The 16,680-nt window shown below is 49.7% G+C and overlaps 6 protein-coding genes across 6 annotated transcripts; 2 read left to right on the top strand and 4 right to left on the bottom strand.

Moving 5' to 3' along the window:
* Positions 1-807: 807 nt before the first annotated feature.
* F9C07_7831 (putative C6 transcription factor) lies at positions 808-2,958 on the top strand (the record flags this gene model as incomplete). Its single annotated transcript, XM_041285657.1, has 1 exon — positions 808-2,958. The coding sequence occupies one exon, from the start codon at positions 808-810 to the stop codon at positions 2,956-2,958; it is 2,151 nt and encodes a 716-aa protein (XP_041145491.1).
* A 303-nt stretch (positions 2,959-3,261) lies between these two features.
* On the bottom strand, positions 3,262-6,325 carry F9C07_2282840 (carotenoid oxygenase). The gene has a single exon (XM_041285651.2). It carries the CDS (start codon positions 5,385-5,387, stop codon positions 3,789-3,791), a length of 1,599 nt encoding a protein of 532 aa, XP_041145490.1. The 5' UTR covers positions 5,388-6,325; the 3' UTR covers positions 3,262-3,788.
* A 322-nt stretch (positions 6,326-6,647) lies between these two features.
* Positions 6,648-7,267, bottom strand: F9C07_1484821 (uncharacterized protein). The gene has a single exon (XM_041285650.2). It carries the CDS (start codon positions 7,051-7,053, stop codon positions 6,721-6,723), a length of 333 nt encoding a protein of 110 aa, XP_041145489.1. The 5' UTR covers positions 7,054-7,267; the 3' UTR covers positions 6,648-6,720.
* A 630-nt stretch (positions 7,268-7,897) lies between these two features.
* F9C07_2212258 (cytochrome P450) lies at positions 7,898-11,452 on the bottom strand (the record flags this gene model as incomplete). The annotated part of the gene is made up of 16 exons (XM_041291558.2): positions 11,264-11,452; positions 10,306-11,214; positions 10,134-10,253; positions 10,019-10,080; positions 9,824-9,962; positions 9,725-9,764; positions 9,654-9,677; positions 9,466-9,518; positions 9,253-9,399; positions 9,109-9,187; positions 8,866-9,055; positions 8,730-8,808; positions 8,604-8,676; positions 8,381-8,553; positions 8,309-8,344; positions 7,898-8,086 (listed from the first exon to the last, which is right to left on the bottom strand). The coding sequence occupies exons 2-16, from the start codon at positions 10,594-10,596 to the stop codon at positions 7,898-7,900; spliced, it is 1,695 nt and encodes a 564-aa protein (XP_041145488.2). The 5' UTR covers positions 10,597-11,214; positions 11,264-11,452.
* Positions 11,453-11,646: 194 nt separating this feature from the next.
* On the bottom strand, positions 11,647-13,617 carry F9C07_2154568 (uncharacterized protein). The gene is made up of 4 exons (XM_071509255.1): positions 12,982-13,617; positions 12,509-12,930; positions 12,302-12,426; positions 11,647-12,247 (listed from the first exon to the last, which is right to left on the bottom strand). Exons 1-4 carry the CDS (start codon positions 13,215-13,217, stop codon positions 11,867-11,869), a joined length of 1,164 nt encoding a protein of 387 aa, XP_071365361.1. The 5' UTR covers positions 13,218-13,617; the 3' UTR covers positions 11,647-11,866.
* Positions 13,618-14,526: 909 nt separating this feature from the next.
* F9C07_2282838 (uncharacterized protein) lies at positions 14,527-16,444 on the top strand. The gene is made up of 2 exons (XM_041285656.2): positions 14,527-15,061; positions 15,214-16,444. Exon 2 carries the CDS (start codon positions 15,234-15,236, stop codon positions 16,242-16,244), a length of 1,011 nt encoding a protein of 336 aa, XP_041145486.2. The 5' UTR covers positions 14,527-15,061; positions 15,214-15,233; the 3' UTR covers positions 16,245-16,444.
* The last annotated feature ends 236 nt before the right edge of the window (positions 16,445-16,680 follow it).

Raw genomic sequence — 16,680 nt, 5'->3', positions numbered from 1 at the left:
TAGATTGGCATGCATCTTCGGTCTGGATGAGGGCAACCAGATAGGGATAGTGTGGGGAACATGGGGACACGGTGGGGACACGATGGGGACACGATGGGGACACACCAAAAACAAAACTTGGCCTTAGCTTGGTGAATAACTATCTGAACAATTGAAATCTCCGACACCAACACCACTATGTTGATCTTACCTATGGGGGGGGTAGAGTATGTTGCATCCCAACTTAAGACTCATCATCTACTATGAATTACTTAACATGAAACACCAATCGTGCCAAGACCGCGGACAAGAGGTGTTCGACAGTTTGAAACACACTGTCTCACGACTTTCCTTGACCGCTCACGCCAGCTTTTATTAGTCGGCAAGAGAATTCGTGATTTAGCGTTGAAGCCGCTGGAAAAATGGATGAAACAGAACCACCATACTTCTTCAAAGTTTATTGTACTGGTTCTTGTTGTCAAACCACCAAAACTGGACCGTGATAGTATATTTGTGCGCACCTGGATAACGCCGGCAGAAGAGACTGGGGGCTTCAAACTGATGGAACTCCACTGTCCGTACTTGCAATCCGTCCGGATCGCGGGGGAAAGATTACACTTTGTGGCGTTCAACTTAGTCATATACCTATATCTTGCCACGTTTGACGGGCGGTCTGTTGAGCATCTAACCGTTTCCCCGAACGTCTCGAATTCCGTCGATTCCGACGAGCGCTTCTCTGCTCTACTTCGCCCCTCCAGCGCTCCTTCTCCTTTTCGGCGCCGGAAACCAAGCTACGTCGACGATACGAGGCCAATCATTTAGGCCGTCATGCCTAGACAGACAATCACGAACGGCGAACGGAGCAGATGCGCCAAAGCCTGCGGGAATTGCAGACGGCGGAAGGAACGCTGTGACGGCAATCTCCCCTGCGGACGCTGTCGCAGTCGCCGAGTGGACAAGGAATGCAACTTTGCTCGCTCGCCAATAGCTCCGAGCTCACGATCATCTGCCGCAAGCCTCCCTAGCGATCCCGCCCACGAGAACCTGCGAGATCTGGAGTCACCTGCTGTGTGCGCGACCGCAAGTGTATATTCTATTCATTCCGAGGCGGGAAGTTCGCCGTTGGCTTCGCGTGTGCTGGACTGCTCTCACAACGCACCTGGTACATACTTATCAAGACTCATCCAAGATGGGCACGGCAATTCCATGTTTATAGGCGACTCGGCCAATATTTCCTTCCTGCAAGTCATTCGCACTTTAGTCAGCAACTCACTCGGATCACATCTGTTTGCTGGAGACTCTTTCTGGAATCTCGCGGTCGGAACAACGCCTGTAACCCGGTCGGACTGGACCCAAGAAATGGCGAATCAACCTCCTCCTCGGCCCACACGAGATGAAGCTCGGTACCTGATAAACTGGTATTGTTATGCGGTCAACTCGGTGCTTCGTCTGTACGATGAGCGGGACTTCAATCGGATGTTATTTCAATGGCCTCAAATGAACCAGAACGAACCTCAACAGAGGGCCACAAGCATGATTTTGTTCCTTGTCTTCGCCATCGGTGCGCAGACGTGCCCCGAAGATCGCGATGAGGAAGCCGAGCGATACTTTAACTACGGGAGATTCCTTGCTATGTCAGGGATGACCGGAGACCCAGATCTTGCAAGCGTTCAGGCGCACATTCTCATCACATTGTACCTCTTGGGAGCCTCACAGAAGAACGTGGCCTTTGTGTACTTGGGTACTGCCGTGCGCGCCGCGTATGCGATCGGCCTGCACAGACGTGAGGTCAATGCCCTGTTTGACTTGTCTGAATTTACTCTACGGGAGAAAGTGTGGAAGGTTCTCCGGATACTTGACTTGTTTACATGCGCTTTACTCGGCCGCCCGCCATCGACCCATGAGACGCGAAATACGGCCGCCAAGGAAAACTACTCGACCTCAAATGATATCTGTCTGATCTTCGAGAGAGTTTTAACGGATGTGTACACAGAGCGCAATATTTCGGACAGCATCTTGGAGCGGATCAGCGAACACCACCGCCAATGGGCGGACAGGTTCCCGTCGAGCCTGGCTTTTGATGGAATATATCCAAGCCCTTTCACCGAGGTAGGCGGCCAGAATGTGCCTAATATTGGTCTCATCCACATCAAAGAGGGATACTACTGGACCATAATGCTCCTCACACGGCCATATCTTATTCAAGTTGTATCGAAACACCTGTCCCAAGTTACAGCAAAAGCACGCTCTGACGAAATACCCGCCCCGGAATCCCAATTCCACTTCATCGCAGCCCACGCCTGCATTGACTCGGCGATACGTACCGTGGAGCTTTCGCAGAGCCTCAAATCAAATGAGAATATTCCGAAGCGGCTGCCGCTCGTGATCAACTCGCTATTTCTCGCAGCGTTGGTCCTTGGCTTGGCGCAGTTCAGCGACCTAGACCGGCAGTTCCCCATCGAAAAGGGTCTTGCCGGTGCGCAAGAACAGCTAGGCATGTTTAGCCGTCATGACGCGGTAGCGAGGAGCTACCTGGCCGTAGTGAACAACCTTCGCGCAGCGGGGGCCTTCTATTTTAGGACGAGGGCACGGCATCGAATGGAACGGCAGGGTCAACTTATTAGGGGCCTCTTTGGGGCCGTGCATGGCGACCGCACCGCATCACCATGCCCCATGACAGTAGAAGATGGAGTTCAGGGTATGGCGGGCGGCTCTAGCCTGTCTGAGCTCTATCCAACACCAGTACCAGGCACCCAAAGCTCTTGCCGCCTGGATAATGACAACGACGACTTTCTGAGATCAACTCGTTCCAAGACTCAGCCAGTTATAGACCCAAGTGCTGCAAGCTTTCTATCTGATTTTGCCCCTGTCACGGACCTGGCGTTTCCTATGACACCAAGAACAGTTATGTATGACCCGCATATTTTTCATTTCTCGAACGAGGATGCAAGCCAATTTAATATAAGGCAAAGCCTGTGAAGCATGTAGATAACTAAGATTAAGTCGGTCGGTGGAAACTATCAAGGGTGAAAGTAAGACTTAATTCAATCTATCTGAGCCACAAACTGTTTACCAAAAGCTTGAAAATATAAAGTTCCACACAGCGGTATACAGACCAACGACATTACCCGGGCTATCCTAATTAATACAGCGGAGGTGGCATAGCAACAAATCGATCTCAGTATATTATAGAGCCTATCAGAAAGCATTTCATGAAGTGTGCAGGCGATATTTGCATCAGATGGCTGGTATTCTAAATTATTCGCGCTACTACTACTACTACTACTACTACTACTACTACTACTACTGCTACTACTACTACACTCCCTGACGGCCAAGAAGATCGAGGCCAATGTGCGTAGAGGACCTGTCAGTCAGGTGACGGAGAAGGCAACAATTCAATTGAGGCCAGACTGTTTCTTAGCGGACCCACATAAATACAAAACGAGGCATTGTCTTCAAGTACAAGACTCTCTGCAGATCTCCATGACACCTTCACTCCTCCTACTCCTCCTCTGTCCTGACTGTTGGAATTGAAACACGAGGGATGGGGGAGATGTGCAATGCAGTTGAGATGCAGGAGGGCTGCCAGACCACACGATCGAGCTTTAAAGGCCTCACCACTGGTTCCTGACCGACAGGGCACCGCTTTGGTACAGGAATCCGGTCGGTCGGAATAGACTTCATGAACGAACAGTTGGTAACACAATAAATCAAACTGAAACTGAAACATATTCTGCGCAAGTTCGGGAGCCTCTGATAGCATATCAGAGCAAGATCCACTCCCCGTTACCTCGGGGGAAGAAAATTTACAGCTTCCCAGAAGGGGCCACGCCGTTCCAAGATGGACTGGCCACCAAGGGCTTTCCAGTGAGCTCCCTCGCATCGACCCAATTACCATGCACCTGAGCACGCATGCGCATTGGCAGTTCAATGACAGCAACAGGGTGTTCAAAATCCTTTGTGTCAAGGATGACTACGTTGGTTAGGTTGATATCTAGGCGATCAACGGCAAAGATGATATGTCCGTCGCCTTCTGGAGCGTCGTCTGATCGCGGAATAAAAACAGGCTCCTGGCATCGGCAATGTGGTCCCGGGTTGTAAGTCTTCAATTCTCCTGTACGCTTATTAAGCATAGCAGTCGCATTGAGACTACGATAGACGTGTTTTGGGCTCTGGGCCGTGCCGTCATCGCAGACAACGTTCATAAATACGTAGTCGTGCGGCTTGCAGTAAAAACGTTCATCAATCCGGGGGAACTCATTGGGAATAGTGACAAGAACCGTCGGGTCGGCAAGCTCGGTTCTGTCTGGCTGTACAGGATCGATCTCGAAGCGGACGTATTCGACGACGGTATTCTCAGGCCCAGCGTCCCGGACAGACTCATCGTTCTGGTTGGGCTCATCTTGTTTCCGGTCCCACCAATTGAAAAACGAAGTCTTGGGCTGATTGGGCCAAGTGCCCTCAAATATAATCTTGCCATTCTCCTCCCAAGCTCCACCGGTATGTACAATTTCCGTATTTGAGTTGTGAGTGTAAATGCGGAACTCGTAGGGTTTCCAGCCTGAACCAGCCAATGGCTTGTCTGGACAGCGGGGTGTTACTAGAAAAACAGTAGGCAGGGAAGTATCCCAGACAAGTCTCGAGCGCCCTGCCTTGTTGGAAGGCACCGAAGGCCACTGACAAAACACCAGCCAATTCTCTGTGATGGCAACGTCGTGGATCGTCCCCGGGATAGGACGCACTACACGGTGTAGGTTCTTCACTCTGCCGTGCCGGGTAATAGAGTAGGAAACAAGTTCCTCGAAGCTGGTCCCAAAGCCCCAGGTAACGAGTTCATCCACATTCTGGTCAATCTTAGGATGGGCTGAAAAGGTTGCAGACTGCAAGACCTGCTTGCCATACGGGTCAACACCCGTCGTCTCGAGTGTGTCGGGATCCAGAGTCCAAGCTTTGCCGATTTCGTTGAGCGCGAGCAGCTTCCCACCCCAATGGAGTACGTTGATGTTGGAGGTTTGCTCAGAGACTGCCCGAACACAAGGGTGGTCCTGCATGGGGTGGCCCACGATGTCCACAAACATACTCCTTCTGTTGGCCCTCTCAACCTTGTAACGGTCGTTTTGAACATATCTGATCTTGAAATCCACATGCCCGTTGTGGATGCGAAAGGCGCTGACGGCACCGTGGCCTTCCAGAGGACTGTGTTTATCAGGAGTGGGGGTAACATGGTCGCCCGCGACCCGGTAGAAAGTTCCGTCGATACTAGCAGGGATGGTTCCTCGCACCATCACATCGCCAATCTCACCCTCCAGGCGGATTGGCATATCGGGACCCCCAAGATCCCTGGACCAGTGCCATCGAGACGGTAGGCTCTCGGCTCCCTTCAGAGGCTTCCACTGAGCAGCCATTGTTAGGGTACAGTAAGGATGTGACAGGAGGGCCTATATATGTAAGAAGGCGGGGTGGATTTTCGAGAGGGATTTCTGGATCAATGCAGAAGAATGATTTGAAATCTCAGCGACTGCTTGGTCGTACTCTGGCCCTTATATAATGAGGCATTCTGTTTGGTAGTCACGCGCCGATGAAGCTTCGCCCTCGCCTTCTTCGCCTTCTGGCGAGACGTCACCTGCCTCTACTGGTCGGATGTTTGAGACCAGAAGGCGACAGCAATAGCAACTTCATCGGCCCATATCCCACTGTGGTCCAGACCACAGCGAAAGGTCATTCAGATGGAGTTTTCTCGGGAAAACGGCTACAGTGAATCCCCCACATTAATGACCCCGGACCCGTGAAGAAATGGACCCATGGCTACCGGATTTTGCAGCTTCATAACTGGTAACTCAGCGGAAGGAGCCAATGGCGAGGCCGGACCTTGCCGGATCAACGGAGGCAGTGCTTCGCCATACAAACTTCCCGATGCTCTCCCGAAGGCGGGAACTTCCTTCGGAACGGGTACCCGGCCCACTCGTACAGGAGTGTATCAGTGACCCCGTTCACTCTATGTAAAGTCGTCAGACCTTTGTCTCGCAGCTGTGAGACGCCGTGTCAGATCTGGAAAGTATTAGCGGGCGAGCGGGTCAACGGTTGACCTCTTCCAGAATTTTAGGTTGCTTCTGATCCTACCAGATTCACGCGGATGTGCAGAAGGGCAGGTGTGCTGTACCCGGAAAGGACAAACGTCCAGCTGGGATGATAATGATTGACAAGTTGTATCTGTAGATCTGGATAGGAGTCTTCCTTTGAAGTTTCAGTCTTCTAAGTTTTCTGAGCTGCCCACCCGTTACTGCGCTCTATATCATTATCTGAGTCACGTGGCTGGTCAAAAGTCTTGCTACGGCGGACTAAATCTACAAAACTCCCGCAACACTTGGCAGAACGCGTGGCGCGGAACAGACGTGTCAAAAGGAAATGGAAAGCAGACTCAACTACAATGCCGAACTATGTGGGGCTTGATTTTCAGGGAAGAGAACAGCAATTGCAGAGCTTCATTTGGTTTTTGGTTTGTCAAGGGCTGTCCACCAGTCGCTTATATACACAACAGCGTGTCCACCATAGCAACTCCCAATTCGGACAAAGATATCTTAGTCAAGGTGTAAACATAAGTGGCATCTCTCACGGCTGCACAGAATCCCTTGCTGCTTGAACCCGGTAGCTATCGTAACACACACACAGACGCAGGGCAACCGTCACTTGCATACTCCGATAAAGCAAGAGAATCAAGCCGTCCATCACAATCCCCCCCTAAGGCCTTCCACCTTGAGCCAACCTTTCCCCGAACAACATTATAGGTTGTTTGTTGCTGAACTTGGCGACATCTGCCATGGCCTCCTTGACCCCGGGGCCTGAAAATGCAGCCTTCATTGCATCGCCAGATTCCCAGGTCATCGAACATCCGAAAACATATGGCTGAGGCGAACCATTGGGGCTTGGTGTATATTTCGTATATGTCCAGCCCTTCAGGCCTCTCGTTCCCCAGAGCTTGTCCAAGAGTGGCATATGGTGGGTGAGGTAGTAGTTCAAGTCATAGTCAGCGTCCACATCATTCGGGTATAGTACAGTGACTGTGGTAGGCATTGTGGTGGGATGAATAAGATGGCCTGATGCTCCGGTATGGTAAGTAGGACTCTGGCAGCCAAATAAATAACATTCCAAGTGAGAGATGTGGCGCGAGAAAGGGGAGGGCGAGACCGCTGGATGACGAGGCAGGTATGGATCGCCAGTGATGACGAAACCTACTCTCAACAGGTCGAGAATGACAAGGGGATCTTGTATATACACCTAACTGCATGACATCCGAATGGTGCTGATCTTGGCATCCTAAAGTATGTTACCTGGCTTTCGGTAACTGACTAAGCCAATCTCCGATCCGAAACATGACTCCGAAACTATGACTTTGGACTTTGCGCTAACCCCAAACGCAAATATTGAACGATCCAATCATATCAAATGTCGTTCCAATCGCCCGCCAGGTTCCGGCTAGAGGTCAAATGCAACGTCATGCTTCTAGGAGCGCTGATATCCGAAACTCCCGGCAGAACCCTCACGGCCAAACAGGAAAATGCCATTTGCGTTCAATAATGGTTGAAGAATGGGACGAGGCTGGGAGGGGCGATTCGGATGCGAACGGGCACTTTGCGTGGTTTCAGGAAGGATCAAGGTGATTTGACGTGAAGCCGTGTGCTCCTTGAGTTGCTCTTCTGATACCATTCAGCGGCAGTCAAGCTTGCCACTACAATATCCCCAGAGCATACATGGTTTTGTTCGAGAGATGAGTTATCGATTCCATCCTAGCAATATTTTTCAAACTCTAAGCACTAGAAATCTGCAGACCCTTGTCCACTACTTTGATCTTGCTAAGATTGCGCCGTAAATTGAAAGTTGTATGGACGCCTTCGGAATGTGTTACTGTATTTCCAGTCTAGACTTGAGGTTGACTATTCATTGTCCATTCTACTTGACACCTTGATCGACCTCGCTTCATCTTTTCGATGAGCCACACAATACCCTGAATTGCATCCGGAATGAATTCTGCGGACTCAGGGAGGGTAGGCAGAGTCCAGAAGCAATGCGGTAGACTGCTGTTATGGTCAGTTCTAACTGGCATACTCTATATATATAATAAATAAAAGCAAATATATTAATATATATGATGCGCAATACATATATAGAAATAGGAAAAATAGGGTCATGGGCGGCCGAGAAAACCAAGGGTGCCCGAGACACGCCAAGGACTAGGGTACAGGTCCTCTGACAAGCTTAATGACAGAGAGGCATGAAGTCTGTTAGCTGTGTCAATAGACACGAGAAGAATCATCATCGTGGTACTTACAAGAGGTAAGCGCTCATGCTGCAGCACGTCAAAAGTCTGGATAATAATGTTTGCCTTTTCCTAGCTCAATACTCGCAATGTAACGGGCAGTCTTGACGAGGCATTCCCGGGCACTTCAGAGCGGCGCAGGTACGTCAATGGATCCACAGGCTGCCTTGTCCCAGGCGCCCACACGACCTCAAAGGCCCAGAGAATTCTCATTATTGCGATAGCGTGTGATCGTTTTGCAACGTGGTAACCAGGGCCTAGCATATGTCAGTCATGTGTTGATTATAACAGTTGATAGCTGACATACAGCTGCGACGCCCGGCACCGAAAGCAAAATGATCGCGTTTAGTCACGTCAGAAGAGTTCACACTCTGCATTGTCTGGGAACTCCCGTCACCTATCAGACTGGCTGGCCTGGCAGTAGATTACTTACAGTTGTATGGTCGTCCGTGTATCGCTCAGGCCAGAAGCGATCCGGATATTCGTGTCTTTTTGAGTCGTGTGAAATAACCCTGACCAAGGCTATTGTTAACCAGGCTGTCCTTCTTGCTAGATGAGGTCTACCCTACCATGCATTTAGATGAAGATGGGCGCCCTTGGGAATTCTTTTCCTGTTATCAACTATGTCCTTTGTCGTGACATGCGGATGGCCAAGGGCAACGTGGGGGCGCCACCGCCAAACTTCTTTCATCACGCATCGAATGTACGGAATGCGCTCCAGATCGGCGAACTCAGGTAAGCGATCACCAACCACCGCCTCTGAAGAAGGGATTAGTGGATACTTTGAGAGAAACCATTTGAATGAACCATACCAATCTCAGATCGTGCCCTGTGCTGGACGTCTGGATATTGGAGCATGGCTTCCAGGAACGACCAAGTCGAGATCTGACTCTGTTGTAGTTCATAGCACCATCAGAACACCGAGCTTTAGTAGCCAAACGGGTCTCATTGCCTACCGTATCTGCAGCACCGATGATGAGTTGAAGTGGCAGATATGCTGCTTCTTCCTCGGTGGTGAAGCGCCCCAGATCTGCTGCCCGAAGAACGGAGGGAAGAAATGCGTCAGGCATATACTTCCCAGCAAGGTTAGGGTTCTTAATCCTCTAAGGATCGAGGTTATATTTATCAGATGCCAACGTGAATTGTGTTTTCGACAATAAGGACCTTACGTGTAGGCGGACGATGCACCATTCCAAGTCTCGCTTGAATCGTTTCCGGGCATCTTGCTCCCATGGTTAGAGACAGAGGGGCAAGTAGTTCAGCCACGTGAATATATCAACCATGTGCATTCCCGGGATTGTGCCTAGGGTACTTGAATTTAACCATTATCGCCAGTCGAGCTGGATCCACTACTTACCCAAGATCTGAGCTAAGCCCGTTTCTATATCGGCTGGTCAGAGAAGATGTGAGAGGGTGTGTGATACTTACCATGTATGTAGTCAATAACAGGATCGTCTACGCGAGGGATCTATTCAAACGATTATTGGTATGTCATTAGAAGCAAGAAGGGGATTTATGTCTACGTACGTCCATGCCAAACGTCTGTGTTACAAACGCACTATATGTATAGCGGGCAATCAGTCTCAGTATCTGAGTACCATCCTGGCCGGCCTGCGGATTATTCGTGATACTGTGAAGGAATTTGGCCGTTTCATAATGGAGGAACCTTCAATGAGTCTAAGTAGATATAGAGAATGGTAGGGTCATCCATATGTAGCTTACGGTAGGTCGGCGTCTGCTCGCGGAACGCTCGTTAAATATAAATATATCACGCACCTCTGGTTCTACAAATCATGGTCAGCTTCACTTGAGCATTCATGCCTGCCTTCTGCCTTACACTCTGGCGCGGATCACTTCTATGGAGCAACAAAACGTTGAGCTGGTTGCAAATGAGTTCATTGCTAATCATCCACCGAGGCCGTTCTGATGATATGGCAGATGATCGGTCCATGTTTTCCTGTCGAGGTCAGTACCTGCTCCCTGTATTTCGAAGCAATCGGTTAGAGCACCTTGACAGCTCGATCTGAATTCAGGAAGTACTCTGTAACTGGGCAGAGCCGGACACGAATAACTTCTCCATGTTCCCTGGCCCAGCCTTGTACCAGCGGGTGCTGAAGGTTATCCATACTTGCTTTCATGATCTCTGACAGATTCCCCAAGACCATGCTGCCTCTTGGTTGCGGCGGTAATGACAGCTGTTTCGAAGCATGAGAGCTCCGCAAGCCAGCTATACCCAACCCCAAGAGCAGGCAAACTATAACCAAAAGCATATTGTGAAGAGGTGCTTTGCTTTCCTCCATCTTCGGACTGCAAAGTTGTTCAATGTGACAAAGGGCTGACTCGTACTGGGCATCCAATGTGTAATTAATAGCTAATGTGGTTACATCTGGGATATTCGATCCACAAGGACTCGCGTACTACAGGTGGTGTACAACCTTCGAACGGCCAGGCAAGCACCACATTGTACGGATCCTGGGCCGCATGGACTTCACGGGGTGATGCTTCAGTATCGCCATTTCCTACCATGATCAGTAGGCCGGCTTCCCCCTCTGGCCTTTGGGAGGCTTACCTGTGCCCAGTGGAATCTGCGGCATAGCACCAAGAGATACATGGGGGCCATGGCAGCCTGGGCATCCTGTTGACATCCAAACTCGGGGATTGAGTCAGTATGGGTATGTGGCGGTCTTTCCGGACGCATATCGTCAGTGTCGATCGAGTCGGTCGAACTATTTCCAGACTTCCTCACGCAGGGGATATTTTTCTTTTGGCACCTGCTGCATGGATCAGAGGGTGAGCAGCGGAGCTTGGCTTTGGCACAGTGGTCACAGGCTGAACGATTGCGGGTCTGTGGCTGCTTGACTCTTCTGTCCCGAGTGACCGTCGAGCAGTTCAGCTTTCTGTGCCTATACAGGAGATCGCTATCAACGTTACAAGATGTATATAATGGTAAGCAACAGTGGGACCTACCATCTGTTAAATCTCTTTCCACAAGATCCGCACACGTAGGAGCGTTCATTGACATGGAAGCGTTGATGGCGAGTCAGATGCTCGCGTCGCGAGAATTGGCGGTTACAGAAACTACAGGTCGACTACATTTTGCCGGGGTCCGGCCGCGCGTAGGCAAGAGCTTGAAGCTGTGAGCTAAGGCAGGTAGCATGCTGGATTGGTTTCTTTGAAAAGGATCCAGGAAAGATCCCCAAAAACCTTGGGAGTTGGATCGGAAGGTGCGGAGAAGTGGAAATTGCATCGGATCCCCGCAGTACGCTAGTACACGCTAGTAGTAGGCTACGCATTCATTATATATTGGAATTGACTAGTAAATTGCTATATTTTTGGGAATGATAGCTCTTGGAAGACGTTGGTTGAATATATATTTTCGGTGTGGCATCGGTAACCCACATCTCCTTCCGACTGGCAAAACCCCACAATCGATGATCTGTCGGAGCGGATTTCAATGTGAGGGAAGATGTCCAGTATTTAGTACTATAATTCTAAAGTCTATTGGCCTACTATACTCCATAGATATACCGCTAATAGATTATAGTACACTGAAAGAGCGCTTGGACAAAATCAACCATCAGCGCTACGAAGCTTTGATAAAAATGGTAAGCCTATACCACGATCCTCCATGATTCCTCCTAGTGTATCCAACCCCAGTTCGACAAGCGGCAACTTTGCTGTCATGGTTAGGTTGTGCATTGCATCGGTGTAATATGGTACCTCAACACCGTCATACGTAACCAGCTTCACCACAGAATCTATAAGGAGGTATCCATTTTTCAAAGGATCCGACTGGTTTTTTATAATGGTACCGGCATTTGACTTCATGCTTTGTAGGTCCAGTATGCCGTATAATGTAGTTGACTGATTCCCTGGTTGTATGATCAGATCTTTGAGCGTAGCGTTGCCAATTGTGCCCCCAGAGATCTTCAGATCCAACACCACAGTTCCCTGTGGCGACTGTCAGCTGGTTAATTTAGTCACAGATTTTCTAAGGGTGTTTACAATCTCTAACGTCATGACCGAAGGATTAGGTAGGGATACGGTGGCGATGAAGTTCGTCCCGTTGTCAGCGGCAGGGAGAAGCAATCGGGGATGCTGGATGGAAAAGCCGGAGAATGAATTCAGGCCTGCTATCAAAATCAGAATTTGTCCTCTTTCGATTTGGATTCGGAAACGTGGGAGTATTTTTGTGCAGGAGGTGTAGCTAACCTTTCTGTTCAATCTCCTTATTGAAGACAACGTTTGATTTTAATATGCCCAGGAAAGTGTCCACTCTTGCGACCACAGACATAACAACGGTTTCCTCGAATATCATGGACCGGACGTATTCGAGCCATTGCTGATTGTTTAATTGTGTGGTTTGGTTTTGCACTCCTAGGACAGCCGTCCCACCAACTGTGGTTCCAGGTATGTACACCTGAGCGAATGGGCTGTTACTTGAACCGGGTACGGATCCAAGATTGAGTGTCAGAGGATCTATGCGCACTGGAATGTCAACGGGCAGATGTAAAGTCGAGTTGATAGTAAGGTCGACCGAATGAGGGCGCGGATTCATGATATCGGCTGATGTGAGGACGAGGTGGGATTGGTTGAGTATTCGCTGGACTATCGCACGGAGTATCACTAGAAAGCTAAGAGCACAGTAAGTACAATTATTGAGAGGAGGTAGGTAGGAACCATACAAGACTGGTAGCATGATTGACAACACGACAACCACACCCAGGATATAGAACCACCGGAACTTTGCGCAGTGTCGCCGAAGAGACTGCCGCTTGCTTCTTTGGAAACTTGTAGATGATGGACAGGAATCTATGACCTCGCAATGTTGAACCTCGAGGACATTCTTATCAACTTCACCCGGTAGCCGTTGATCAAGCCCGATGGCATCGCGGCTGGATGAAATGAGATCTTTCTTCATATTATATGCAAGGATTTGTGTCTAGATGCAAGACGAAGGAAAGGTAATCGCGGGGGTAGAGACTTTGCAGCGGGTAGAACCATGGCCGTCACCCTGGTGGTCTGAGAGATAGAGTGATGTAACGGACAAACATTTCAAATATTATATATGTGGTAGAAGACCAGCCAAGCAGGTTGGCGTCTACTGGCTAGCAACAGGGGGTTTAGTACCAGCACCGCTAGTGTGTAGGAAACAAAATGTTGAGAATCTCGCCCAAGGCAGGTGTGGTTAACGATCAATAGTTCCGAGACAACCCATGTGAAGTCAGTGATTCTCAGTACACAGGCTAGACTTCTCTAAGATGCTCGAGAATCGAACCGAAACCCGACCGTTTGTAATCAACAGCATGTACTCGGTTCTTTTCCGGTGTTCCCTTGTGCATTGCCCCTGGGGAGACCGGCTGCAATCCGGATCCGTGCTGGTTTCAAATGGCTAGGTGAAGTCTTCCGGGCTTGATTCTTGCTGGCTCTCGCATTCATATTGGCCGGGTTTTACTCCACACTGTGAATTAAACTTTGTGCCACACATTGATCGGGCCGGACCTGATACTCCACAGGGGTCCGGAATCATCCCGAACCTCAAGCCAAGCCCCACAGTACACGGATCCTGGGGCAATTTTGGTGGTCCTGAGCACGGTCAATTGACACCTGACAAGTTTCTGTAGAGATCGAAGTGCCAATGATTGCCCGAGGGCGCAGTCCTAAATAGAACCTGAGTATGCATATAAATGACCTGCCGATACTTCCTGGGAGTAGCAAAGGAACTTGATTGAGAAATTCTAGAAGTCAACCTTCTTACATTGAAATATTATCTTCTGAGAGTTTGAGCATGCTGTCATAAGCCTGGCTAGCTGTACCTACGACGTAGCGAGCGGTGTTTCAAACAGGCATTGAAATGAGAAGGAGGCTTAAGTGGGGAGGATCTTGGGCAGCAAACGTCTAGTACCTGCCGATGATTATTTAGATGCTCGCCTAGTTACGTTTTTCAGTGTGAGCGGAAGTTCGGCTAGTCCTACACAGATGTCCGCAAGAGTTGCTGTCCACACATAGAAGCACTCGGCGAGGAAATAGTAAAAGATGGTTTCACTGTGGGGGCAGAGATACAAACAGCAACGGGCAGAAGCCATCACATAATCCCTACAAGAATGTCCGCTGGCCAGCATGTCACGTGCTTTCGAGAAACAAACATGACCGAGACTCACAGACTGATTGAAGTGATGGAAGTTGGAACGGAAGTACATAGAATCGCAGTGTAACAGCAATTTGTGCAGGGTTGTTGTGGCAAGTCCTTCAGCAAGATTGCTCAGTCGAGGTCAACGCCAAGCTCGCAGTGAGAGTCGAAGCCTTGACTACACAGGGAATGCAGTTGGCTTTCCGACACATGGCACTGATGCTGACGTTGTAGCATGGTGTGAGGCTCCTCCCATCAGTTTCCAAATCCTATGGGACTGTTGGGACCTAAACATATCGTCGTAGAGTCGAGCTAAAGCGTGATTTGTGTCCGAGACCGGGACGCATCCCTAGCCCCCATTCCTCAACCTTGTCCTTGCCGGAGAGGTACCGAGAAGAAAATAAGTTTCAGTGCCCAATTTCCAACCCTATATCTGAAGTCATAGGCGTTTTGGTTGGCCTCAGACTCCGACAAGCCACGGGGTGATCTTCAGTCGCCGCGCGTCCACTCCGCCACCTATTGAACGCGAATGGCCTTGGGAAACCCCAGCATGGGCTGCCAAAGTATAAATATGATTGTATACAACCCTTAGCTCTCAGTTCAAAAGTGTAGTGATCATAACCTCTGTGATCTCGGTACTCTTTCTTGCTTTCTTTGATTCCTTCTTTCCTTTTGTTGTTCCTATCACTTTCTTTGGTCTCTATAGTCGACCGTTTCCTGTCTTTACCACACAACATGCCTTTAACGAGAAGCCTTCTTTTTGCGACACTTCTAACTGGCCTTTTAGGCAGTGTCCATGCTCATGGAATGAAGCACCGCCACGGGCTCCGCGACATGTGGCACCTGACAGATACACATATCCATGTGCTTCCTCCGTTCTACGTTGCCGCAGTGGCTGAAGCCGGTGGTGATCCCTCCGGATACCCAACGCCCGAGTGGTCCCTGGAAGGGACATTGCGCAGCATGAGTAGTGTAGGGTCTGAGAAAGCCGTCCTATCGCTTTCAACCCCTGGGGTTCCTGTCGTTGGAACTGGGGAAAAGGGTCGCACCCTTTGTCGCAAGGTCAATGACTTCCTGGCGAACATCACGCACGAAGACCCCACTCATATAGAATTCTTCGGGGCTCTTCCAGACTGGCGAGACATTAACGGCACCTTAGCGGAAATCGACTATATCTTCAAGACGCAAAGGGCAGCTGTTGGGGTTGGAATGTATACATCATATGGGGATATGTTACCCGGCGATCCGACCTTTGATCCAATCTGGGAAAGACTTAACATGTACAAGGCCTTGGTGTTCATGCATCCTGGAGTCATGGACGTCAACCCCTTGTTTGTCGCTGGGGCCTTGCCTCAGCCCATTGTTGACTACCCCCAACAGACCACTCGCGCGGCCGTCGACTTAGTCCTTCGCGGGGTTCGCACACGCACGCAGGATGTAGACCTGATTCTATCTCATGCAGGCGGCACCCTGCCCTACCTATCTGCTCGCGCGTCCGGTAGTCTTCTGGTACCAGAAATTTCCAGTGTCTTGAACTTAACGCCACTTCAGGTCGAGGCTGAATTCCGACGCTTCTATTACGATATTGCCCTCAGTACCACCAAAACCCAACTTACCGGGCTTTTGTTAAACACGGATACATCGCATGTGCTGTATGGATCCGACTATCCCTATGCTCCTGCGGTGGCGATTGAAGGCGCCAAAGCCAGCTACCTCGCCTTTGCACACGACAATCCGGAACTGAGCCCTGACGTCCTCTCGCAAAACGCCAAAGATCTCCTCCTCAAGCATAAGCTCTCGGCAGGCATGTATGAATAGCATCACCCTACCGTAGCCAAATCTCCATCGACAGCTATTTCGTATGGAATCGGGAAAGGGGATATGGCCAGTACATCCTCAACATTTCCTTTCGTCTTCTTTCAACTATCTAGTCATTCTGCACGGATTGTCCCACGCTCATAGTGTTTTGCTATTAATATATAACTTTCATTACCTCACTAGCACCCTAAGCTTTACCGGGTTTAATTACATTCTTTGATTTCTATCATTTCGGTATTTTTTACTTTAGCACAACATGCAATTATAGAACTCTAAACAGTTTCAACTACCACTCCCAACGCCCAGTCTTTATGCGTGCCTGCAGACCCGGTTCCAGTTTTGATCTGTCATATCACGCAAATGCCTTCTCCCGGGTTTTCACTCTAGGAATACTACCGTTCCACCTGGCGTAGAGGACACTAACCTTCCTACTAAC

The sequence above is a fragment of the Aspergillus flavus genome, chromosome 3 (genome assembly GCF_009017415.1).
Source record: "Aspergillus flavus chromosome 3, complete sequence".
NCBI classification, from domain to species: domain Eukaryota; kingdom Fungi; phylum Ascomycota; class Eurotiomycetes; order Eurotiales; family Aspergillaceae; genus Aspergillus; species Aspergillus flavus.
Note: the sequence above shows the minus strand (reverse complement) of the source record. Positions and strands in the feature narration are given on the sequence as shown.